Source organism: Myripristis murdjan, chromosome 9 (genome assembly GCF_902150065.1).
Source record: "Myripristis murdjan chromosome 9, fMyrMur1.1, whole genome shotgun sequence".
NCBI classification, from domain to species: Eukaryota; Metazoa; Chordata; class Actinopteri; order Holocentriformes; family Holocentridae; genus Myripristis; species Myripristis murdjan.
Window position 1 is genome coordinate 301,096 of NC_043988.1, and position 26,566 is coordinate 327,661.

Genomic DNA, 26,566 nt, shown 5'->3' on the forward strand with positions numbered 1-26,566 from the left:
TTTAAGGTTGGGTTTAGATTCCAGAAAATATGCTTAAGCCCATTTGAAATGGTAATACTGGAATTTTCAGTTTTTTCCCGATTTGGGGTAAAGTGGAAAACTTTGGTCATAGCAGCTGTAATCCTATAGATGGAAAGGTCACCTTGGACTTAAATTGAAGCTTAGAAATGTGGGAAGTTTTTAATAAACATTTTAGGTAGTGAAACAATAATGAATTGTTTGAAACTGAGCACTTTTGATGGTGAGTTTTCAGGCGGACAGACATTTTTTTTTGTCTTTTGGGGTATGTTGAAGGTGATATTTGAGAACTGAAAGGCAGGACACCCCTGGATCTTTTTCTGGTAGTTTCCCCTATGTGTCAGGATACATCTTGCAGAATTTGAGGGTTTTCCGACCATTTGTGCAGTTGCAGTACCTTAATATGTACAATTACATAATTTCGCCAGGAGCTTTTCCCAAAAAGGGTTTTTTTTGGCCCCTAAGACCAAACGAGTTGGGAGTGGTCGGTATCAACTCGTGATGGCCCAAGGTATAAGATAACAGGAAATCATAGTGAAAAAAACTTAGCAAAAAACATCCGGAGGGGTGGACCTGGCTCCCGGCCTAAAACCTTGCTACGGACCTGCTCATGCTCATTAAACGAGCATAGTCTAGACTTTTCAGGCATGCTACTGCCCAGTCCGTGTACATTAAAAAAAGATAGTCCAGCCTTTCAAGGCTTACTGATGTGATGTCCATGCAGATTTAATAAGTACAATCTAGTCTTCTAAACATTAGTACTGTAAGGGCTGTGTAGATTTAAAAAATACATTGAGTTTTTCCCACATTTGCTACCCTCTACAGTATGGACACTTTTAGGCTCAGAATTACCTCCACATGGGGACATAAAAGTGCTCCAAGGCGGCGCTCCTGAAAGTTGATGTTTTTTGCATTTATGACTGCAATTTCACGTCATATAGACCTGATCAAATAAACAAGCAAATGATCATAATCAGAAAAAAAAACTATTCAGGGATTGAAATTAATGTTTATACTGCATATCTGAATATCTATACTGACTACAAATATTTAATAATTCTGTAATGTTGTAAGTTAAAGGCAACTAAAGAAAGACAAGCAGGCAATTTAACTGAGTTCTCATCTTTAGTGCAACTGTGCATCATACTGTACATCAACAACACCATACAGAAACATAAATACAATAAAATAAATGTTTGACACTAAATACCTAAATACAAACAGATTAGTGTCCATTGCCTTGCTCTTATTTGAAAAAAAAAAAAAAATCTGTGTTGCTGAGGCTCTACAGTTCTATAACATTGACATTTTAAATCATGGTTTGTAAAAAAGGATAATTCCTGCTTCCCGAGAGACAACAGGCCAATGCGCCTGATAACATTTCAAAGAAGCATGCTGAACTATTGTTATAACTGCTACCTGACAAAGTAAACAGTGAAGAAAAACATCACTTAGTTGACTATTAGTGTTATCACCATTATTATCAACTACACATCAGCAATATAATAAATAAAGTAGGCCTATTTTCTTTGAGGAACTTACACTTTGACTTATAAAGAAACTTCTTATGTCCACTTTTCTTTTTTTGGGACCCATCCTGGATGTGCCTTATTATCAAAACACACACACACACACGCACGCACGCACACATGCACGCACGCACGCACACACACACACACAGACTTTGCTTTACAACCAGATGGAGTGACAGCGGGGCCAATCACACCATTAGTAAGAAACAGCAGAGCCAATCTATGAGCGATATTAGGTTAGAGGCAGGACTGCTAGCAGAGACTGACTGTTAACCCTTTGTGTACCATAAGCATTGGCTAGACACTGATGGACAGTGTTTATAAATATTGGTAGGGACTATACAGTAGTGGCTGGATATTGGTAGGGACGTGTCCCTACCCAATTGTACGCCCATGATTATATATGTAAAAAGCAACCACAAAGATATATGAAAGATGAATCTGGGCATACTTTAGGGATGTAATTGTGTGTTAACATTTATGAAGAAACAAATGGTAATTAAATTAATGACATGAGAAGGACATAAAATAAACAAAGGTAATGTGACATAATGTTATGATAATTAGTTGAAGTAGATGATGTCAAGACTGAACAAAAATGAGAACCCAAACGCACGACTCCAAACAAGAGTTCCAACGAAAAGACTTTTAATAAGCAAAGTATCAACTAAAATTCACAATACAAAGTAACAACTGAAATTCACTATGATAACCAAGAACAAAAGTAGCAACGGATAACTCTTAACAGGGAATAACTAGAACAAAAAGGCAAGACAAAAGTATCAAAGAAACAAGAGAACAAAACAGTGACAAAACAAAGTAGCAAAGGAAATACAAAACCTGACTTGACGTGACTTGACGTGACTTGAGACTTGACGTGGAACGAGGAACATGGACGTGGAAAGACAATGCAGGACAAAGCAGGACCAAACAGGACGAAGCAGGACGAACTGGCACAGGACAAAGGGAAACACAGACTATATATACACACAAAGGTAATGGGGAACAGGTGGAAACAATCAGGGCGTGGCAGACAATCAGACTAGAGGGAAACACACAAGGGGAAGGGCAAGTGACCTGACACAAGAGGAGAGTGGGATTTCAAAATAAAACAGGAAGTCACGAGACAAGACATAACAAAACAACACATAACGTCAAAGACATGACACAACAAAACCTAACAAAATAACATAATAATTTCTAGGACATGACAGATGACTACACTGATATATTATGTCAGTACATGTAAAAGTTATCTCAAACAGATGAGTTGCTGAGCTGGGCCTATCAATACATAAAAATCTATGGTAATTTTTGTGATAGTTGGCCCGACCAGGAAGAGAAAGGCCAAACTGTGTTTGTCAACACAATTGGTTAGACAACAGTGTTGTGAATTGAGATACTTCAGTGACTTGATGTTGCCTGGCAGCAGACAGGAAAAAGTTTCCTTAAATAAAAAAAAAAAACAGCAACTGATTGACCCCTTAGGTTCCTGATGTCGGAGAACTACCAGCATGTGAATGCATTAGAAGATCTGCGGTCTTTTCAAATCAATATCTGAAATGATAAAGTAACTTGAACTCAGTTAGGTTAGGATGTTCATTGTGATGGTTTACCTATCTGAAACAAATATCACGTCTCTGAGATGATTTTCATGCTGCACTGAAATGAAGGGAAATGAATGGCTGCCTTGAATTTAAAAATCTAAAGGAGTGTGGTACATTTTGGGAGGTGGTTGGTAGAAATGTATATGACTTTAACACAGCAGAAAACTGTTAGCATTATAGTAAAGGAAGTGTGTGAGCTATGCTGAAAATGTAGCAATATGCTTTCGAAAATGATGGGTAGTAATGCAATGTATGAATGCATTGTAGAAGTTCACCCAATATACGAAAAAGATATTTTTCCACTCACCACTAGTTCAGGTTTCCAGTCTATCTCCTGTCATGCCAAAACAATGAAGCTGGATGGGGGCTTTGTTTTATGAAGCTAAAAAACTCAACAACAGTTCTGTTCAAAAACAATGACATGGGCACCTAACATTATCCACAGCACTTGGTGGTGAACAGTTTGCTGGTGTTCTTCAGCAGGAAAGATTTCCCAATGGAACTCTTCACCCATATAGGCTGTTGATTATATTGTGTATGTTTCATCTTTTACTATCTAGATGGATAGATTGCAAGTGGGTGTAATCTACTTAGTGTATTCACCAGTGTATCAGTCTTGGATACATCTGCTCATCTAAGACTGAACATTACAGAAACAAATAACAGGCACCACAGCCTCCATCAATTACAGACAGGTAACAGATGAAAGGTTCTAATAGAACTGTACTGAACTAAATCGGGGTTAAGTGTGAAAATATCTGTTTTTGTAATTTGGGTAACATGTTGCCTTAAGGCATCAGTGCTAATGATGACCCTGGCATGCATGTTGTGCAGATTGACTCATTCTTTGAGGCAGATCTGATGCGAAGCTTGGAAATCTACAAACAGTCTGATCCAGATGGCAACCTGACCCTGAAGAATGACTTTGATGCTGTGCAGTATCTGGTAAATGTTGAATCAGTCTGCTTTATCTACTCATATTGTATTAACACTGAGGTGCCTGTTTTCTTCAAATTCTCATATTGTGTTCTACTGCTATTTTGCACACCCATGTTAATGCTGTAAACTCATATTTTCATATCAGTACATTTCATGCATGATGTCTTCTGTATTTAATATCTCCCCGACCCATTGGGATTTCCACCAATAGATGATATACAATCTACAATGTTGACATTTAGCTCTTCTGATTTGATGCAAAATAGCATTGCATGCTCATGCTATTTTTTCAGAAAATCAAACAACCAAGTCATACCATAATGGCTTTGCTGTTTGGAAAAAATCACATTGTGCAAGGACAGATATTCCATTGTCCTGTTTTTTGGTTTTTCCTCCTACAAATTTTGAGCAACTGGCCTCAAATTTGTTACATGGCATATCTGGACCAAGCTGAAAAAAAAAAAAATATTATTCAGATTTTTGATGTGCAATATAGGCGGGCAGGAGAAATAGGTTCCCATGCACCCGCATGGCATTTTTTTGTAACCTGTTTTTTTAGGACCCTAATGGTGTCTGGTTGAGAATTTTTCATGTTGCCAAGGTCAACTAATGGCCCATGGGGTTCATTTGGCGGCCATCTTGAACTGATGTCTGCGCCGGTGGCGAAAGACAGTGATTTTCATAACTCCTGAACCAGACGTCATACAAAGAAAAATTAACCCACTTTTTCATATAATTTTGACACCAGGAATCAATTGGAAAGGTCATTGACATGGTACAACCCCTCTTTATTGGTGAAAAACAGGAAAATAACACATTTTAGGCTAATAACAATAACAATATAACTTTTGGGTCATTCCACGTCATTTCACCAAATGGCCCACGCACTTGGGTCTCAAAAATTTCTGAAAAATTCACCAGTTATTCCTTATGTATCCAATAGGCACACTGTAAAATTTTAGTTTGCTCGGATGGATACTTTTTGAGATACGGCCAATTTAGTGAGGGGAGTATGTGTCGATTTTGGTGCCATTTTCACGCGTCCTTATTTTTCCTCCATTTTCAGGTGTCAATATCTCAGGAACTACACCACATAGGAAACTGAAATTTGGTACGATAATACACCTCCACCTACTTTCTAAGAATATACAAAAAAACATCTGTCATACATCATAACTGGTAGGCATGCCAGCACCTCAAAAATGGAAAAAAAATTAGACGGGTTTTGTGGTCGACCACGTTTGGGCCTTCAGAAAACAACTTTGTATACGCCCCAGCTTCTTGATTTTTTCAGTGTGTTGAGATACATACATGGACTGTTCAAAGCATTAATGGTTAGTCAGATATATGCATCGGTTTCTGGATGGCAGCTTCTCCAAATCCAAAAAAAAGTTTTCATGTCACATTTTCATTAGCCCATAACTGCATGTGGGAATGTCTTAAAAAAAATCTGATTTTTGTTTTAATTTAAAGTTCAAAGCTTGCTCTTTCTTGGGATATAAAACATTTTTTCTTTATGCAAGTTCTTCTTCTTTTTTTTTTTTTTTTTTTTGTTATCCCAAATATGGGGCTATTTCACCACTCGTGAATATTGAAATTCCTCAATATTAGACCATTGTAGCTTGCAACAACAGAACACCAGAGCATCCTGGGGCTTTACTGCACTTGTGCAGTAAAGTGCCCATTCTGTGCCCATTCTTCATTTTGCAAACCTTACAAACTGAGACCATTTTGGTGTGATTATCTTCAAAATTGAAAAAAATAAAGAATGGACACATAATGGGCACTTTACTGCACAGTAAAGTGCCCATTCTGTGTGACATTTTACAATTTTTCAATTTTGAAGATAATCACACCAAAATGGTTTCAATTTGTAAAGTAGTCAATTTTATGCATATTTTATGTATGGTGAAATTCAGAATGGGTACTTTACTGTGGAAATTTGGAAGCGAAAACCCAAACTGTATGAATGTGCAGCTTAAGAGATTTGGTAAAAAGTTCATGAAAATGTTGATGTCTTGACAAATAAATTCATTTTTGGTGCAATGGTCATTGTATTTTAGGTTAATAATGACCAAATAACAAACAATAAATGAATATAAGACAAACACAAGCTACAATGGTCTAATATTGAGGAATTTCTATATTCACGAGTGGTGAAATAACCCCATGTTTGGGATAACAAAAAAAAAAAAAAAATGAAGAACTTGCATAAAGAAAAAATGTATCGGATAATATTGTTTCCCCCAAATTTTCTTTTACATTTTGTAGATACTCTAATTTTATGAAACTCAGGAATTTAGGACATCTGTTCATGAGCATTCACAAATAGACCCACCAGAAAAACACGATTATGCGATTTATGTGATTCCCTCATAAATCACCAAAATGTTGCTGATTATGCAGGGGTCAATTATTTTCCAAAAGGGCATAATTCCCGCATATTTTGCATATTTTGCGAAATATGCGGATCTCGCTTGATTTCACAATTTCCGCATAAAATGAGAAAACTATAACTATAAATAAATGGAGTTGTGATGTTAATTTATATGCGACGCGCGGCCCGACGTCATCAGCTCGCACATTCACAACACAACACAACACGGGCGTCCGGCGGTTGGCAATAGCTGGACTGTGAATGGGCAGGAGATGGCAGAGGGAAGTGATGGATCAGGAAGTGAGATGGGAGGAATTGAAGTGGCTGGTGGGAAGGATGATGGTTGGAGTTTGGTGGGTCAAAAAAACAGGAGAAAACGGAAAAAACAGAGACAGCAAAATGATAGCGTCAACACAGAAGGTACTGACAGTGAGGAAAATCTGACACCAGCAGCGAGGCAGAGTGAGGAATATAAAGTTAACGTCAAACTTTCTCAAGACGGAGCGTCGTTTGGTGAGTGGAACCCAATTCAGCTGACAAAGTCGATATTCAAGTTGGAGGGTGAGGTTAAAAACGCCAAAGTGTTACGGAATGGATCATTGTTGATCTTCTGTAGGGATAGTGTGCAACAAGGAAAATGCATAAGACTGAACAAGACTGTCGGTAAACGAGTGCAGTGCACAATACCTGAGGGTAGAAAGTCGACAAGGGGCGTCATTTCAGGGATACCTACAGTTGTGTCAGTAGACCAGATTAAAGACAATGTGGTGGGTGCAAAGGTGCTGGAAGCCAGATGGCTGAAAACGATTAGATATGGAGAGAAATGCGACAGCCTCTCTGTCTTGATCAAGTTTGATGAGCCTAGGTTGCCAAGTAAAGTGTACATAGGGTATATGAGCTATGAGGTAAGGCCATATATTCCTCCACCATTGCGATGCTTCAAGTGTCAAAAGTATGGCCATGTAGCGGCAGTTTGCAAAGGCAGGTAAAGGTGCGGTAGATATGCAGGTGAGCACGAGTATGGTAAATGTGATGAAGGGGCTAAGCTAAAGTGTTGTAACTGTGGAGGAGAGCATACCTCAGCTTATCAAGGATGTGAAGCGAGCAAGAAAGCGGCCGAAGTGCAGAAAGTTAAAGTCTCCCAGGGGATCTCATATGCAGAGGCAGTGAGAAAAGTAAAGACAGTGCAGGCAGAGGCCTCTAAACAAGTGGGAGTAGAGGACAACAGCAGAACTTGTGGAGGATGTGCTAAACTGGGTATAAAGGAGGATACGCTGATTGTGAGCAAGAATGAATTTGTGTTGTTTATGGTAGATGTGATCAACTGTGCGGCACAAGCAACCAGGAAGACTGAAAAGATCAAGATTATAGTGAGAGCGGCTGAGAAATTTCTTGGGCTGGAGGGGCTACGGTGGGAAATGGTGGAGGAAACATTAGCTGGAGAAATATCTAAATCTCAGACATGGGCTGGTGGATCCTCATGGTCTTAATTATTTTACAGTGGAATGCAAGGAGTCTTATCTCTAATGGGCAAGAATTTAAAAAGTTTATATCAGAGTTATCAGACAAGCCTCATGTAATATGTATCCAAGAAACATGGTTAAAGCCACAATGGGATTTTGTTATATATGGCTACACTGCAATAAGAAGTGACAGGGAAACTGTGAAAGGTGGAGGAGTGGCAACATTTGTGAGAAATGGGCTGAATCATAGTTTAATTAAAAAAGGGAAAGAACAAGAATCTATTGTAATCAGTGTATGGACAGAAAAGAGCAGCATTACAATAATCAATTACTATAACCCATGTAAGAGACTGAGTACTAATATACTGAAGGAAGCAAGTGGGCAGATACAGGGGAAAGTAGTATGGTGTGGGGATTTTAATTCCCACAGCACATTATGGGGGAGCAATAATACAGATGTGAATGGATCAGTAATAGAGGAGTTCATAGATGAAATTGGCTTAGTGTGTATTAATGATGGAAGGGGTACAAGATATAATAGTTCACAGAATACAGAGAGTGTAATTGATCTGACGCTCACATCCACTATAATTGCAGGTGTTAGTATTTGGGAAGTCTTGAACCAGTCAACAATAGGAAGTGATCATTATCCGATAATAGTCAAGGTTGGAATAGAGATACATCAAGAGGGGGGAGCAAGAACATCAAGATGGAAGATGGATGAGGCAGACTGGGATGCATTCCAAAAAGCAAGCGAGGCCAGATGTATGAAGCTACTGGAAGAGAATGCAACAGATGTAGAGAAAATCAACAGAAAACTGATTAGAGCATTGATACAGACAGCAGAAGGAAATATTCCAAAGAGTAAGGGAAATAAACGGAAAAAGAGTGTACCATGGTGGGATGACAATTGTAGTAAAGCAATCAAAACGAGAAATAGAACATTTAGACAGTTGAAAGCTCACCACACACTAGACACATTGATCCAATACAAAAGAGCACAAGCAGTAGTACGGAAAACAATAAGATCAGCAAAACGGACATACTGGAGACAATACTGCAATAAAATTGGGAGAGAAACACAGTTGGCAGAAGTGTGGGGAATGATTAGGAGAATGAATGGCATAAAGAGAAACTTTGAAATACCAGTGATGCATAGCAATAACATGATAGCAATAAGTGCTGTGGAAAAGGCAGAGCTTCTAGCGAAGACGTTTGTGAAGATTCACAGCTCAGAAAATTTAACTGTAAAAACTAAGCAATGTAGAGACAATATCCTTGCAAAGAATGTAAGAATTACAGAAAGAAGGGCATCATCAGGGGAGGACCTGGATTTACCATTTACACTATTTGAACTGAGGAGAGCAATTTCAAATACACGACAAACATCACCAGGGAAAGATGGAATATGTTACGGTATGTTAGCTCATATGACAGACAGGGCACTGGAAGCAGTATTAAGATTATTCAATGAGATATGGGACACAGGTAAACTCCCGTCAAGATGGAAGGAATCTGTGATAGTGCCAATATTAAAACCAGGTAAAGATGCATCGAACCCCTCTAGTTATAGGCCCATTGCACTAACATCACAGTTAGGGAAAACTATGGAATGGATGGTGATGGAGAGACTAACACACTTTCTAGAGAGTAAAAACCTTTTCTCAAAATATCAAAGTGGATTTCGTAAAGGAAGAGGGACGATGGATAATGTCTTGTGTCTGGAATCAGATATAAGGAAAGCTCAGACCAACAGAGAAGTGGTGATTGCTGTATTTTTTGATATCGAGAAACCATATGATATGTTATGGAAAGAGGGACTGCTTATCAAACTCAATAAATTAGGGGTAAATGTACAATTGGGTATTAGATTTCATGTTTGGAAGAACAATAGAAGTTAAAGTGGATGCAGAATATTCTAAAATATATCAAGTGGAGAATGGACCATCACAGGGAAGTGTCTGTAGTCCAATCCTGTTTAATATAATGATTAATGATATTTTTGAGCAAGCTGAGCAACGTACAGTGCCTTGCATAAGTATTCATACCCCTTAAACTTTTGCGCATTTTGCCACATTACGACCAGACACATGAATATATTTAACTGAAATTTTATATGAAAGACCAACACACAGTAACACACAATTGTGAAGTGGAACGAAATGTATACTTTATTTTAGGCTTGTTCTACAAACAAAAAACTGAAAAGTGGGGCGTGCAAAAGTACTCAGCCCCTGTGTGTTAATATTTTGTCGAACCGCCTTTTGCTGCAATTACAGCTGCAAGTCTATTGGGATATGTCTCGATCAGCTTTGCACATCTGGAGACTGAAATTTTTGCCCATTCCTCCTTGCAAAACAGCTCCAGCTCAGCTAAGTTGGATGGAGAGCGTTTGTGAACCGCAATTTTGAGATCTCTCCACAGATTTTCAATGGGATTTAGATCTGGGCTTTGACTTGGCCACTCCAGTACTTGGATACGGTTTGCTTTCAACCATTCTGTTGTTGCTTTAGCTGTATGTTTCGGGTCATTGTCCTGCTGGAAGGTAAATCTTCGTCCCAGTCTCAGGTCTTTTGCGGACTCCAACAGATTTTCTTCCAGGATTGCCCTGTATTTGGCTCCATTCATCCTCCCATCTATTCGCACAAGCTTCCCTGTCCCTGCAGAGGAGAAGCAACCCCACATCATGATACTGCCACCACCGTGTTTGACAGTGGGGATGGTGTGTTTAGACTGATGTGCTGTGTTATTTTTACGCCAAACATAGCGTTTGTCATTTGGTCCAAAAAGTTCAATTTTGGTCTCATCAGACCAGAGAACCTTCTTCCACTTGTCAGCAGACATGGCTGCTGGCAAACTGCAAACGTGACTTTTTGTGGCATTCTTTTAACAATGGCTTTCTTCTTGCCACCCTCCCATACAGGCCAGATTTGTGCAGTGCACGACTGATTGTTGTTCTATGCACAGATTCCCCTAGCTCTGCAGACCTCTGACACCATGGCAGAGCAGCAGTATTTATACTGAGACTTGATTACACACAGGTGAACTCCATTTTGTCATTAAGTCAACAGGTGATCAATTAAGAATCATCAGGCAATGTCTGAAGACAGTTGGTTGCACAGAGAGAAAAGGGGGCTGAATACTTTTGCACACCCTACTTTTCAGCTTTTTATGTGTAGAAAAAGTTTAAAATAAAGTATACATTTCGTTCCACTTCACGATTGTGTGTTACTGTGTGTTGGTCTTTCATATAAAAATTCAATTAAATATATTAATGTTTCTGGTCGTAATGTAGCAAAATGCGGAAAAGTTCAAGGGGTATGAATACTTATGCAAGGCACTGTATAGGGAAATCGCTATATGCTGATGACGGGGCCTTATGGGTAAGGGGGCGGAATCTCAAGTATATACAGAAGAAACTGCAGGCGGCAATTGAGAAGGTGGAACAGTGGGCAGATGAATGGGGTTTTAAGTTTTCTGTTGCAAAGACACAAGTGATATGTTTTTCTAGACGTCACAAGGAGATCTCCCTGAAACTGTATGGCCAAGTAATTGAGCAGGTCAGTGTGATTAGATTACTTGGAATGTGGTTTGATGAAAAATTGACTTGGAGGCAGCACACTGATTAAGTGAGGGACAAATGTAAAAGGATCAACAATCTTCTAAGATGCCTGTCAGGAAGAGACTGGGGAGCAACCAGGGCATCGTTATGAAATATATATCAGGCCATGATGAGAGCAACTCTAGACTATGGATGTATTGGGTATTTAGCAGCAGCAGCGAGTCATCTTAAAAAACTGGATGTACAGCAGGCACAGGGACTGAGGATATGTAGTGGAGCATTTAAATCCTCTTCAGTAGCAGCTATACAAGTTGAAATAGGGAAACAGCCGTTATCGATCAGAAGACTGAAACTCATGCTAGCGCACTGGGTCAACCTTCAGGGGCATAGTACCTCACACCCTACTAAAGTCATCCTGGAAGACTGTTGGGAACATAATGACACTAATTATAGGAGTTTTGGATGGATAGGGAATATAAAAGCAGAACAAGCAGGTTTAGGTAGTATCCAATTCAGTCCAACAATCCCATACTCACATATTCCCCCCTGGTTATTTGTAAAGGCATCAGTAAACTTTGACATACAGCAACAACTGAAGAAATGGAGCAAACAGATATCGGCTGGGAGGGTAGCTCAGAGATATCTGGAACAGCACTTCCCAGACAAAATAATGGCATTCACTGATGGGTCAAAAGACCCTGATACTGGACGTACAGGAGCGGCAGTCTTCATCCCACACTATAAAATACATATCAAGAAAAGAACCACAGACCATTTATCAGTATATACAGTTGAGCTTACAGCAATTATATAGGCATTGGAATGGGTTGAAAGAAATAACCATAACAACATATTAATAGCATCAGATAGCTGGTCTGCACTTGCAAGTATCAATACCCTGAAATCATGTAGGCAAGATCTCATTTTTGAAATATACAATGTACTTTACAGAATGCACAGGAGGGGTCTGAAGGTCTGCTTTATCTGGGTTCCTGCTCATGTCGGACTAGAAGGAAATGAAGATGTGGATATTCTGGCCAAGCAGTCACTCAAATCACAAACAGTAAATATGGAAATTCCGTTAAGTAGGGCAGAGGGGAAAACAATAATTAAGAAACATGTGGAACAGGTGTGGCAGGAATATTGGGACATCCAAGACACAGGAAGACACTTCTATAATATACAGAAACAGGTTGGGTTGGGAAGAAGGATGGGCAGGAGCCGGAGGGAAGAGGCAATCATAACACAACTTAGGATAGGTCATACAGGACTAAATGACACACCTCACAGAATAGGTAAACACCCCGATGGTAAATGTGATCACTGTGGTGTATCTGAATCGGTCCAGCATGGACTGTTGGAGTGTAGAGCACATGAGGAGGAAAGGAGGGCACTGATAACAGCAGCAAAAAAAGCCAATATATGCCTGAATATAGGGAATCTACTTGGGATAGAATCAAAGATATTCGGTCATCTCATTACATATTTAAAGGTTACAAGACTGATGGAGAGGATTTAGTTTCCTTTTTTTTTGTCTGTTAATCTACTGTTCCACACTCCAGTCCAGTAGGTGGCGGTAATGCACCTTCAAGTCGGTTGCCAACCGCCAATAAAACCCATTGAAGAAGAAGAAGACAACACAACACAACACAACACAACACAACAACGAGCTAATGGAAGAACGGCGCCCACAGGAGAGAGAAAAGATGATATTGCACTGAACAGGGTTCCCACAAATGGTGCAGTAAGGCTCTTAAACTATTTAGACCTATAGGTTTGGCTCATTGAGAGCTGTTATTTTTAGAGTTTAGAGTTAATGTTCAACAGTTGAGTTTAAACTGTTTTTGAAAACATTGTCGCAGGGGTCTGTTTCACAAAGCAGAGGGGTGTACTACGAAGCAGGTTTAGTGGGTTAGCGAGGAATGTTGAGTCTAATGCTGCGTTCCAGCGGGGAATTGTACCTGTGAATCACAACTTCAAAGTCACGAGTCACGACTTCAAACCGTTCCAGGCATAACCGATAAGAACAACCGTCTCCAGTTGGGCCGCCATTCGAATGAGGAAGTTGGAGTACGTTGAGCACAATCGAGTTCACAGGCGTGAATTCACAGGTTTGGCTATAGCCCCGCACACTTTTAACTGTTAAATCACCAGTTACGGGTGGCCTGGAACGCAACATAAAGCCAGGCTTTCCTGTATCACGAAGGTGGCTCTTTTAACCCAGCTAGATCACCATGGTAACTTATGCTTAACTCATAACCTGGTCCCGGCCAGGTTATGAGCTAAGTTTAACCCCGCCTGGCGCTATCTCACCATTTAACTCTTTTGGAGATGGCGTCACCATTCATTGATGATCCGGTGGAGCTGGGAGCCCGGATTGTCCGTGGATCATTACAGAGACAAAGAGGATTTAGGAATCGCGCAGATCCGCTGGCATTTTCTGACGATATTCTCCATGAGCCGTATAGATTTTCATCAGAGGGAATACGCTACATTTGCTCACTTGTTGAGCCAAGTGTCAGGAATGCTACGGATAGAAGTCACAGTAGGGCAGACGGTGTGCGTGGTGCTAATAGTATCCTATACCTGCACAATGCAGGTATACTATTAGTGGTGCACAGACTTCACATTTGTTAGAAATATTCCGTTGTATCACATTGACTTTGTTGTAGCAGCCTACTTTTTTAAAGGAAACCCCTTATGTCAAGGTATTGGACAGTACTGATTGACAGGTTATTGTAACCTACTCGAGCTTTACAGAGCGGATGTGACGTCATTGAAAAGGGACTTACCTGTGTGTGGTCGAGAGCTACCGCGCAATATATTATCTGAGTCCAATGTTTACATGCTGCTGCAAGTTTAGCAATAAAGCATTTGTTCTGTTTGTTCGTATAAACTGTTTCGGCCTACAGTTTATTATGACACCTTATATTACAACGGTGACTGTCACGGCATCCAAAGGTGATGATTGGACGGGAGCAGCCCGTGGTGATTCAAACGCACCACTTATTCCAATTTAGAAAAAAAGATTTAACAAAAAAGGACCAAACAAACATCAACAGAAATGGCTCCATAATTCTAGTTAAACTTCAAATGTAACGAACAATTAGGCCTATCTGAAACTACTGACAAGTAGCTCAAAGCAGTGTAAATAGTGGTCAAAATTGTCATGTAACCATGGTAACCACCGCCTGCTCCGTCCGACACTGTTAGACTCACCCACACACACCTTCAGACACCTGACTTAACCTCAGGCTTTACCTCCAATTCCTAGGCAACACTCCCATAAAGCTACTGAAGTTACATATTTCTAAACTAAAATTCATAATACTGAATGAATATATAGAATATAATGAGAGTCAGTGTTGACATACGCATTCACTCGGTCAGCAATTTTCTGCCAGCACTCCTCTCTCACCTTATTTGCGGCCACAGTGTTGCTCTTAGCATTAATTTTACTTTTTAAAATGTTCATAGCTTTCCATGAGGACAAGCTGCTCCTCTTCCGTGAAATATGCAGCTTGTGAACGGTCCATTATTCGCGGAAGTAGAATCATATGATGCCAAAACGCCCCCTTTTATGCGAACGCGCACAGAGCACAAAGCTGACAGCCGGACTTAACAAACCTTGATGATAACCACCGTCGTGATACCACTTAACTTTGATTGGAGCTTTAGGTTTTGTTGAGCGTGATAGTGAACACAAAGCCTGGGTATGTTGAGCCTCCTTCGTAGTACAGCCCTCAGGTTTAGTGAAAACTCTGAGTCTGTTAAACCTGAAATGAGGGAAACGTTTAGTTTTCCGTTTCACAGAGGGAGGTAACTTAAGCTCTCGGTCAGTTGCCGCAGTAACAGACTCCATGAAACTAACCTGGTTGGGACCAGGTTTTTCTCATGAAACCCTGAGTTTCTCTCTGTGTCTGTCTGCCCTCTTTCAGCCACACACGGTATTTAACTTCCTCATTCATTCAGTCAGCAGGCGAGTTTTGGCGTGGCGTATTAGTTCTGCCGTCTGTTATTTAAAAAATAATAATTAAAAAACAGTCAGTAGGCCTTTATTAGAAGTCCATGCGTAGTTAGGTGGCGACATTTTTTCATGAACATGGCATGTCCTTTCGACAACGATCCCGTGGATGAAGGTGCAGTGTTACTGCGCAAAGAATTAAATATTCGTCGGGAGATAAGACCGTGCATAGATGTTTATGCCGAGGTCTTACCTGTTTGAACAATGTTTTTATATTTCATCTTAAGCTGCTGCCAAGTGCGCTTCTTCCCCGCGGCATTGCACCTAAATGAAATAAATTAATAGGCTACCATTCAAGCAGTTTTCCCCTGTAATAATAGGGAATTTAAGCAGGACGGTTTTCAGGATGGCTCCGCTAGGCGGAAGTGCGGCTGCTATGATGCAATCGCCGCAGCAGTCAAAATCGTTAAGCAAACAGCCGTCGGCAACGGGTACCCACCCCTTTCACTGAACTCTTGGTTCCCATGGTGACGTGTCTATGCAGCACGTGTCGAACATAAACACAGACAGAATTGGTTTAAAATTGAGCCACTGTTGGCCTGTGAGTGTGTTTCATTTGAACTTGGCATAGCCTACTTTGGATAGGCCTGCCGCCTAAGTTGAAAAAAAAAAAAAAAAAAAGTTGATTCAACAACAAAATGCTTCAAAACTTGTTGCAAATCTACTTTATATTATACCATTCATTTGTGCAGCCTTAATATTTGTGAAGTATTTGTGTAGCCTCTTATGATAGAAACAGGCCTATGTGAAATTCAATTAAATGCCATATAGGCTATTGGGACATGGAAAAATAAAAATGAATTGTTGATTAAACAAAAACATATTTGAAAGGTTATAAACTACACAATATTATTCCATTAATATTTGTAAACCATTTGTGTAGCTTGTAGGAATCATGACTCAACAGGTCATATTGCATCAATGACTGTTTATTAATAAATTAAACATTGAAGTAAACAAACATAGCCGGGCTTTCTCTTACTTATCTGGCTTCACTTAACCAGACATCCGCACTCCGGATTTTCGGTACCATAAAGCCGGCTATCAACGGCTAATTCAACCCAGGCTTTCCAATCTAGATCTGTGCGCGCTCACACAAAAAGGGCGGTGTTTGCGGCATGCGACCAATCACAGACAAGGAAAAATCCACCTGAGCCGCATACAAACAGTTTACCAGAGGCCTGTACCATAAAGCTGGGGCCTGTTGCACAAAACTAGGATAAGGGATTAAGCCGGGATATCTTGGTTATCCTGGATTAATTTATCCGTGATCCGGTTGCACAAAAGTGGGATAGTGGATAGCGGGATATGTTATGACATTAGTTACCATGGAGATTTATTCTGTGGAGCTAGCCTGCTCCAGACCAGGCTAAGTTCCAGGATCTATTTAATCTCATCCCTTATCTCAGTCAACAGTCACCACAAACGGAAACTAATAGTTATTCCATTGCCCACTACACATTGTTATCACATCGACACCTTCCTAAAATAATCGCCTAAGTCATTTTTTCAGGTTTTTCAGCAGACACAAAAAAAAATCACCAAAAATTAACTGTATGATATTTATTGATAATTTCACTCAAAAAGGTTATAAAAAAGATGACTACAGACATACTAAAAACAATGTCAGTCAATTATGTAACATAACAGAAATAAATGACTTAGGCAAATTTCTGAACATGCCTTTGTTGACTTAGGCAATTGTAATATGTTATATGCCAATGTTATAAAATACACATCCCATATAAATACACATCAAAGAGTAACATGATGTTCCTTTATTGAATAAGGATAAATCAAAGCAGGTAAACCATCAGCTCCTTCACACAGTGACTCTAGAAAGCACAGAATCTAAGCATATTATACAACACAAGAATAAAGACACATTAAAAGGTCTGTATGTAATATACCCTGCATGTCTGCACACTGAAATAAATGCAGGACAAATCCATACACAACAAATGAACAGACAAATGAATGGATGCAGTAGCAAGCTTGTATACACACAGTATACAGCACAAACGACATAAGAGGCCAAATCAATTTAAATACAATTAAACATTTTTTTTTAAATTCCTCTGCCAATGCAGGCCATATTTAACTGAAATTCACAGCATGCGTCTCTGCCACTGCAGGACATATTTAACTTAAATTTAAAGCATGCATGTTAACTAAAATAATTTAACACATTGGTCCCTGAGCAGCCGACCACTGTCGTCATCAGGGAAGATGCAGGATTGTCCCAGTCTGTGTGATGGCACTCTGGGGGCCCTCTCCTTCCTCAGGCAGGCCACACTGTGGAGGACAGCACAGGCCATAGTGATGTCACATGCCCTCATGGGGCTGAACCTTAAGTCCTGAAGACAGTGAAAGCGTGCCTTCAGGAGGCCAAAGGTCATTTCAGTCCTGGCCCTTGTCCTGGCATGGGCATGATTGTAGGCCTGCTGTGCTCCCTGGGGGTCTGTGGTGTCAGGAGAAGAGGCTGGCAGGCATACCCCCTGTCCCCCAGCAACACACCAGAGAATTCACCTGTCAATACAAAATCTCGTCATCACAACCTCATAAATAGAGTGACATTCTTGACACAGCCATGATGTAAAAAGTGGTTATTAATAGAAGTTGTGTGGCTCACCTTGTGATAGGCGCTGATAGATTCCAGAGGTCTGAAAGACTCGGGAGTCATGGACTGAGCCAGGCCACTTTGCCACAACATTGCAGACCATCTGAAATTATGAGATGAAGACTATTAAACCAATCAACACACATCACAAGCAGTGTACAGTGTTCATTAATTGACAATATCAAAAAGTCATGTTCACCTAAACATTAATGCTGTGAAAGGATTTCCTATTCACAAAACCCACCTGATGGGCACCTGAGGGGAATTTTATCTTGATATGCTTGCAGAGGCACATGGAGTATGAGGGGCAAATATAAGGATAAGATAAGAGGAACTTTATTTATCCTAAAGGGAAATTCAATTAAGTCAGTGAGCTCATCTATTTATCAAATTGTTATACAGTCTGATGGAGTTACATTTACACAATTTCACTCACATCTGCAGTCAATTTCACTTACAATTTCAACTGATTAATAATCAGAGTACAACTATGTTTTCGGAGATGTTAATTTACTATTTGGATTGTAATTGTGATGGTTTCAGCGGAACAGAGAGTGTGTATTTGCGCACTACTTACGCATTCAGGTGGTCTGCAATACTTTGCCACGCTTTCTCTCGTTGTTTGATAACAGTTGCCGTGTTGTCCTTCTTTTTTATTTTATCTTTCACCTCCTCGTAAACCTCCATAAGGATTTCTGCCTCAGAGGGGGAGAAATACGCTGCTCTCGCTGCCATGGTGGATTGGTGAATCTGTGATCGATGGCGGGGTCTATCTGAGGAAGCCGCGTGCGCGCACTTATCCAGGATAGGTTTCAGCTGGCTTGATGAATCTGTGTCTGCTGATCCTGACTTGGTCTTTGTGCAACCAATTAAGCCTGGACGCTCGTGTTTTGGATTCGTTGAGCTCGGCTCAGTCACTTATCCCGGATGTCTTAATCCTACTTTTGTGCAACGGGCCCCCGGATTTCGCCTTGGCGAGCTAACTTCAGGCTTAACCCTGGCTTTTCTGTACCATAAAGGTGGCTTACTTTTTATCGGGCTAGGCTGCAGCTGAGTGGGAGATACATTCATTTATTGAACACGCAAATGTTACTATAGTCAAATCTACTCATGCCGTCATGGTGGGGAAGTCAGATTATAATCCCACTAATTTACGCATTGACACAGTCGGTGATTTTTTTTTTTTTTTTTTTTTTTTTTTTTTTTTGCCAGCATTCCTTGCAGCTTCAACTGTGTTGCTTTTTGCCTGGATGGTGGATTTATATCACTCGTATTTATTTCAGAGTATTGTCTGCTTGTTCATGCAAACAACGCGCCCAAAGTGCAAAAAATCACTCACTTGTTCGCGGCGTTGTGTGGCTACGTCAAAGTGTGCTTTGTGCCGTAGTAGAACGGACTGCTACGGCAGGCAGGTTTATGTGTCGAGCGCCGATCCGTTTCCGGTTACCGTAGCGGACTGCCATAGCGGCCCATGCTTAAATTCCCTATTATTGTGATTGCAACGGACTACATTTAAACTTACGCACTGACCTGAGCAGCAGTGTTCTCCCACGCCGTCTCCCTCTCCTTTGCCGCTGCAGCGGTGTTGCAGTAAAAAACATGTTCAGATTTGCTGTTTGATTCAGCTGGGGTGAAAAACGCAGCCCGACGCTTCCCCGTTGCCATGGTGACTCGTCAAATCGGGGCTCCATTGACGCTGTTTTTTTATAGCTGTGGTGCACGCGCTTAACTCCAGGTGAAACTACTCCGAGTTGATCAAACTAACTCAAATCAGCTGTTCTGGAACCGAAAACTCAGAGTTTCCTATCTCAGAGTAGATCAACTCAGAGTTCGGGGTAAGACTCAGAGTTTGTTGAACCTGCTTCGTGAAACGGACCCCAGATGGTTTGTTCTACTGCAATTTATACCTCAGCAAGAAGCATATTTTATTTTTGACAAATTTGTCATTGAGGAATGTTTAAGCCATGCTTAAGTTGATAAAATAAAATAAAATAAACATTACCAGCACTTTCTGTGATGTAGCTTGCTTCTAGTATGCCTGTTTATCAGAGGATATCTTTAAAATTGGTCCTTTTCATTCAGTAGTAGCCTAGTAACAGGGTGTGGGAGAAGAATCACCTTTTTCCAGTTCCCGCATATTTCGCATCTTTTCGCATATTTCACAACTATTCGCATACTTCCCAACTTCCCGCAATTTCACCACATAAAATGACATAAAAAAAACCCCACATATTTAATTGCATAAGTATTTTAGCCTGCGGAATCAAGGATTGTAGTCCGCATAGTCAAGGATTTTTGGCCGCGTTTTTCTGGAGGGTCTACACAAAGCTCATGTATCCAAGTTTATTGCATTTCATCACTATGAGGTGCAAAAAATTTTTTAGCTGCATCCATGCCTCCTGGAGAGAAAGGCTCTTGTCCCATCAGAGCAACCAAATAGGCCTATTGCCAATTTGGCAATATTTGGGTGGCAATTCAAAATATCTTTGAATTGCCAAGTGATTGTGCTGTATTGCAGATCGTTACATAGATAATAGACCTGGCTCATTCATTCAGCTCCAAACTAAATATCACCTTCATCAATCATATTTTCCGCTATTTTCAAGGTACTTTTTATGAGTGTACTCAGAATTCACAATTTAACCAAAGAGCCACAGTTTGTTTGTTTATCATTTACTTCTCTCACAGCCAAACTCTATACATTTCATTTCCTGCTTTCCACAGACTTCATGCTACCAGTAAATGCCAGTTGTGTCAGGCCCAAACAATTCGGTGTTACAATTCTTTGATTGATTGTATGCTATAGGTTATAACTGTAACTTGTTGGTTAAAACTTTTTGCTCTGCAGCTACTGCTGGCCCACAAAACACGTTTTCATCTATATGACCCTCCAGAAGCTTGAAGTCTGGCAAGAATGGCAGACATGCGTAAGAGCCCAATTACTATAGAAACAGAGTAAACTAGATCACATTATATATAAAGGTCTAATGATATTCAATACTTCATGCAAAATATAATGAACATTAACAGCAAACACACTATCATAATATAGAACTTTAAACACTGGCACCAACAAATATAATTACTCTAAATTATGTTTAGCTGACTTTTGTTCCTACAAATGTTTTTTCAATACATCCAAAAGCAGCAGAATGATGTGTGATCTTTTTTCTGAATTGTAGCAAATAGTGAAATTGTAGTGACATTTTTAAGCTCAAAGTTTCTGTTTAAATGTGTCAGTTGAGTCAGGTGAAACTTGATGCGAGGACACTTTTTGTTTGATTTTGAAATAAAAGCTTTCAAACTAATCTGCCAAGTTAGATGACGCTAAATGGGCAGACATTTCTCATGCATGCCAAAAAAAAAAGTACCAAAATCAGTCTTGGTCTCAGAAACCGTAACAGCTACAGTTACCAAAACTGTGCAGGTAAGTTTGAAATCTCACCCACTACTCAGACAAAAAAAAAGGAATGCCAACATACCAGATGGTGGCGTTATAACAACAAACTTTTTTTTGGTTTATATGTTTTGAACTGTAAGTAAATTCTAGGATTCTTGGATTCTACATGTCGAAAGGAATCTGTTTGTATAAGCCACAAATATTTGGTCTAAACTAATTTTCCACCATCAAATTTTGTCGAAATCTGTTTATTCTCTACTCCTCAAATGTGTAGCAATTGTCATGGAATCTGACTCAGATTATCTCTGGACCGTTGGAAAAAGTTACTTTGTCAGAGTCTTGAGATTGCACATGGTTTTGCTATAATTGACCCTGAACATTTGCTCAAATGTGGGGGGATCTTTTATGACAACAAATTTCATATTTCCTCATAGCTTTATGCTATTACAACCAAATTTGGTGTCCCCTTACGGCCGCACTTAGACATATACGTTTGCCTAAACCTTGCTCCCTACTTACTTTAACATCATAGCAAATGCTTATTAATTAACACTCAAGCATACATCTATTCTTGTTCTTCTTCTTCCACACCTAGTGAGATTCATATGCAGTGTTATTCCTCTAAGTGCTTGGACCTGGCTCATTGCTGCTTGCGGCTTTATTTCACCTTTTTTTCTTATTCACACTCTTTAAGTGCAATAGAATTAGTTGCATTCAGATTCACAATCATATTATCTTGTTTTTTTATTGACATACTTATTCCAAGAATCATGCAAAACATGTCTACAGCTATGCACATTCATACTGGGAACTGCCCATTCTTCTACAGTGGGCCACTGAGCAGATCGGAAGGAGCAGTTCAGGGTTATGTGTCTTGCTAGTAGGAACAGTAGTTGCTGAGGGTACTACTTAAAAAAGTAACACTTATTCACTTTCACCTTCACTCAGTTAACTCACATGTTCATCCTACTGAAGTAATGTTGTGTTGGGGACAGTTTAGGTGCTGTGGAGTCCACGGTGAGGCAGACTGGGAAGGGAACATCCCCATCTCCTGCTGTACTGAAGACCCATGTAACACTGTGCCCCACCTCAACTGGAAGGAGGTGAGTCACATGATCACCATCTATACCACGGGTTCTCATACTGATCTCTGCATAGATACACATTAGTCCCCACATCCCATTCGATCCAATTTTATTCCAGAGGCCAATATATAAGATTTCTGTTTGAGGTGACTCAGTGGTAGAACTGTTGCACTGTACACAGGGAGACAGTAGCAATGAGAGTGAAACCGATTACTTGTCATCATTTCATTGATTTCATCATCAGTGACTTAAAGAGGAATTCAGCTGTTCCTTATTTTGCTAATGCTATGCAGAACACCCTCAAGGACCTGTGGGAGTCCTCGTACCCCAATTTAAGAGACAGTGGTTTAACACATAGAAACATTCAAATGTTTCATTTCAGGATTCATCTACCATTTTTAAACCATTTCCATGTAGCAACACAGCAACATGAACATAAATGTAATCATTTACATATGTTGCAATCATTTATGATTTCACTTCTGTAAAAGTGAAAAAAAAAGGATGTATCAGCTTTACTTGCTATGATGTATTTCACAATAAATTTCTTTTGCAAATGAGTGCCAAAAACAACATACACACAAATATTTATGTGTCTGTTTTGCAAAGCAAAGACGGCATATATTGCAATCCATCATACTTATTATATTTATGTACCTGATGCAATGCACATTTGAGACATCAATCTTTTCAGCGTTTTTTGGTGAATCCAGCAGTACCAAATGTGAAACAAAGTGACACTGACAGTGGACGATATAAGCGTGAAAAAGCCGGTGCCGCCATTTTGAAAAACTTTTTTTCCCCCAAAACAGAAGAAACAACAATGCTCTACCACAAAATATAACAAGAACAATACGTAAAAAAAAAAGATATACATTAAAAAAACAATAAGCTACCCAAAAAAACTATTGCACACATTTACTACTTTGATTGCCTTTTTATTTTGTGATAAAGAAATAGTCAAGAAATAATGCTCAATTTCCTTCATTAATACAAGGAATTGTGGCTTTTGCCTGCACATTTACATTCATGAATATGAAACTTAGCAGAAAGTAAAATTAAATTAATAAGAAAAAAGGCATTATCGTCTATGTTATCATAAACATGGCAACCAAATATTATGAGACATTATGAGACATGTCATCTTAATATCTGTTGTACTTTGGTAGAAAACACGGTTTAAGTTTTAAGAGTGTTTCAGCCAATGATATAATGCAGTTAAAAAAGAGAACCACTAGATGGCAGTGCCATACTGTGTTACACTCAGTTACACTGAATTTCAAAAGTGAGGTGGGTGAAATGTTCAGGAGGAAGACTTTTGTTTATTCATTCATTCATTCATTCATTCATAACTTTATTTTTTTAAATGTATTTATATGTATTCCCCCAATATCAAACACATGCAAGGAAGAAGCTAAATCCAGCTTGAATAAGGCACCTACATCAAAATATAAACAGACTAGGAAGGTGAGGAGATGGTAGTGTGCCACCTTTGCAGCAGTGTTTTTCTTTTCTTTTTTTTTTTTTAGATTCTTTGTGCTAGACTGGTTGGCCACCCATATATAACTACCACAGCAAAACAAGACATGAGATACTGCAAAAGCCAGCACAGCATACTCACTTTGAACCCCATGTCAGGGCAAAAATCTGTTAATACAGGGAAGGATGTCACAAATATCACGTGGTCCACAAAAAAAAAAAAAAAAAAAAAAAAAAACAAACACAAAACAAAACAAAACAAAACAAAACAAAACAAAACAAAACAAAAAAAAAACAACCAAAAAACACATGAAGCAACTCATAACTTGAGAAGACCTCTTCCATGCAGATTTAAAATTTTTAAATTTGTAAACATCATTTGATTTTACATACATTTTTTTTGCTCTGAAACTTTGTACATTTGGAAAACCTACATTATTTGTGAAATTAAAATACATGTATTCAGAATAATGTGTACATGTTTGTGTATACGAGTTGGACAAAAATCTGAAAATACAGGAAGGGACATCATAGGTGTTGTGAGGTCCATAGACTTGTTGACAAATGTGTAAAGGCCACTTCTGTGAAATTAAAATACATTTAAATTAAATACATTTTGAGAGTAACCTATACATATTTGCAAACCACTCTACATTTTTGTGGGTTTGAATTAACACAACAATTTGTAATTTGTGATGCTGAGCTATATAAATAAATAAAATTGAGAATTGTGACAACACAAATAAAAAATACACATTTATGAGTCGTGACATATTTCTGCAACATGCTAAACATTTTTCTTCCTTGGATTACAAATATTATGGTCCAGTAGAATCATGGAAAGATATATCATACAAAGTTTTCAATCTTGTCTCCCTAAATGGATATTTGAGCCACTGGCAATGAAACTGTCTATTTACAGGATGAAAGAACATAAATAAATAAACTTTCTCTTTCAGGGATGTCACATCAAGCTGAGGAACTGGTTTGCAGGAAACTTTCTCAGCACTGGTGCAGGTGTTGTTACCATGTTCATTATACAGGTATTGCTATTTTTCATTGATAGCAGGTCAGAGACTTAAAAAATATGAGATAGGATACTTGGACTTAATCTTTGAAATTCATGGAAATAGGACAAAGTAGAGAAGAGAAACCACATACCCATGATTAGTAATGTGATTAAAATTTGTAGAAAGAAATGAATGACTTGATTATTTATCTTGAGAAGCTTACCTAACACTGCTTAAAAATGTTGCTGAATGAATCTCCAAAAACTCTTCTAGCCTTGTTATATAATTAGAGATTATTTGCATAACTTCATTTCATGTCTCCACTGGCCCCCCCAGACAGCAGCAGATATGGTTAATGGGAGATTTGAAACACAGCTCTATTCTATTCTATTCTATTCTATTCATTTAAAGGTTCTTCAACATCAGGCCTGCTGTACAATACATATGTGCTCTTCTTTTCTTTTTTTTTTCAGTTCGCTTGCATGTGTGTCATCATCCCTCTGTTTTGCCACTTCAGCCGACAGAGACTGGGTTACCTGTAAAAAAGACCCTTTGGCATCTGCAATGGATTCTTTCACAACAACACATTTTCCATGTGACTATAGGTTATTTTTCACAAGTGTTTATCACTAGGTTTTTAATGAAATGGTCAAACAAAACCTTTTTTCAAAAAGATAATTTGTCCCTTTCCTATCAAATGTGTAAAATATGTCAAATAAAAATGTCTGATTACCAGTTGGTAATTACTAGTGTGGACAATAGCCACCAAAATAAATACAAGGCAGTTATACTTTCAAGAAAATATTAAAGGAATAGTTTGCACTGACTCACACTTATTGGATGTGGATAGGTACAGTTTATCAATATTTCTATTATAGCCATTGTGTTATATACTAAGCTTCTGGTACGGGTCATGTATATTTATTGTTTTGAGTGCTGGCATATGTGATGTGTGTTATTTGTTATTTTTCTGCCTGAAGCACACATTTCCACACACAAATAAAATCCTCAGAAATTTTTGCCTCTTTCTGTTTTGTCAATATTTCCCCATTGAATGTTTTTTTTTTTTTTTTTTTTAAATCTGTGCCATATAAAATGTGTATCCCAACTGTCACTATCAACGTTGAAATAAAGTGTTCCAGATTCTTGTATCGCTGTCTTTTTCTTTTCTTTCTTTCTTTCTTTCTTTCTTTCTTTCTTTCTTTCTTTCTTTCTCTCTCACTAAATCTACCTTCCCATGCACAAAAACGCACCAAATTTGGCACATAGCTTTGTTATGAAGCCAAATAATGGTGACAAGTTCAAGGATAAAAAAAAATACATTTGTAAGTTTTCATTCAAAATGAGAGGAAACACTAGATAGATAGGTAGATAGATAGATAGATAGATAGATAGATAGATAGATAGATAGATAGAAATCCTCCTGTTGTTCACGCGATGTCCACAGGGG

At 39.0% G+C, this 26,566-nt stretch overlaps 1 protein-coding gene across 3 annotated transcripts in view; it reads left to right on the forward strand.

The window, feature by feature from the left end:
• The window catches only part of LOC115365840 (leukocyte surface antigen CD53-like), a 51,065-nt gene extending 24,800 nt beyond the window's left edge, over positions 1-26,265 (forward strand). For all 3 annotated transcript variants that reach the window (XM_030061029.1, XM_030061030.1, XM_030061032.1), the window contains 4 exons: positions 3,992-4,102; positions 22,538-22,645; positions 25,066-25,149; positions 25,590-26,265. In XM_030061029.1, coding sequence (XP_029916889.1) covers positions 3,992-4,102; positions 22,538-22,645; positions 25,066-25,149; positions 25,590-25,658 — 372 coding nt within the window. In that variant the 3' untranslated portion in view covers positions 25,659-26,265. The remainder of the gene's footprint in view (positions 1-3,991; positions 4,103-22,537; positions 22,646-25,065; positions 25,150-25,589) is intronic.
• The last annotated feature ends 301 nt before the right edge of the window (positions 26,266-26,566 follow it).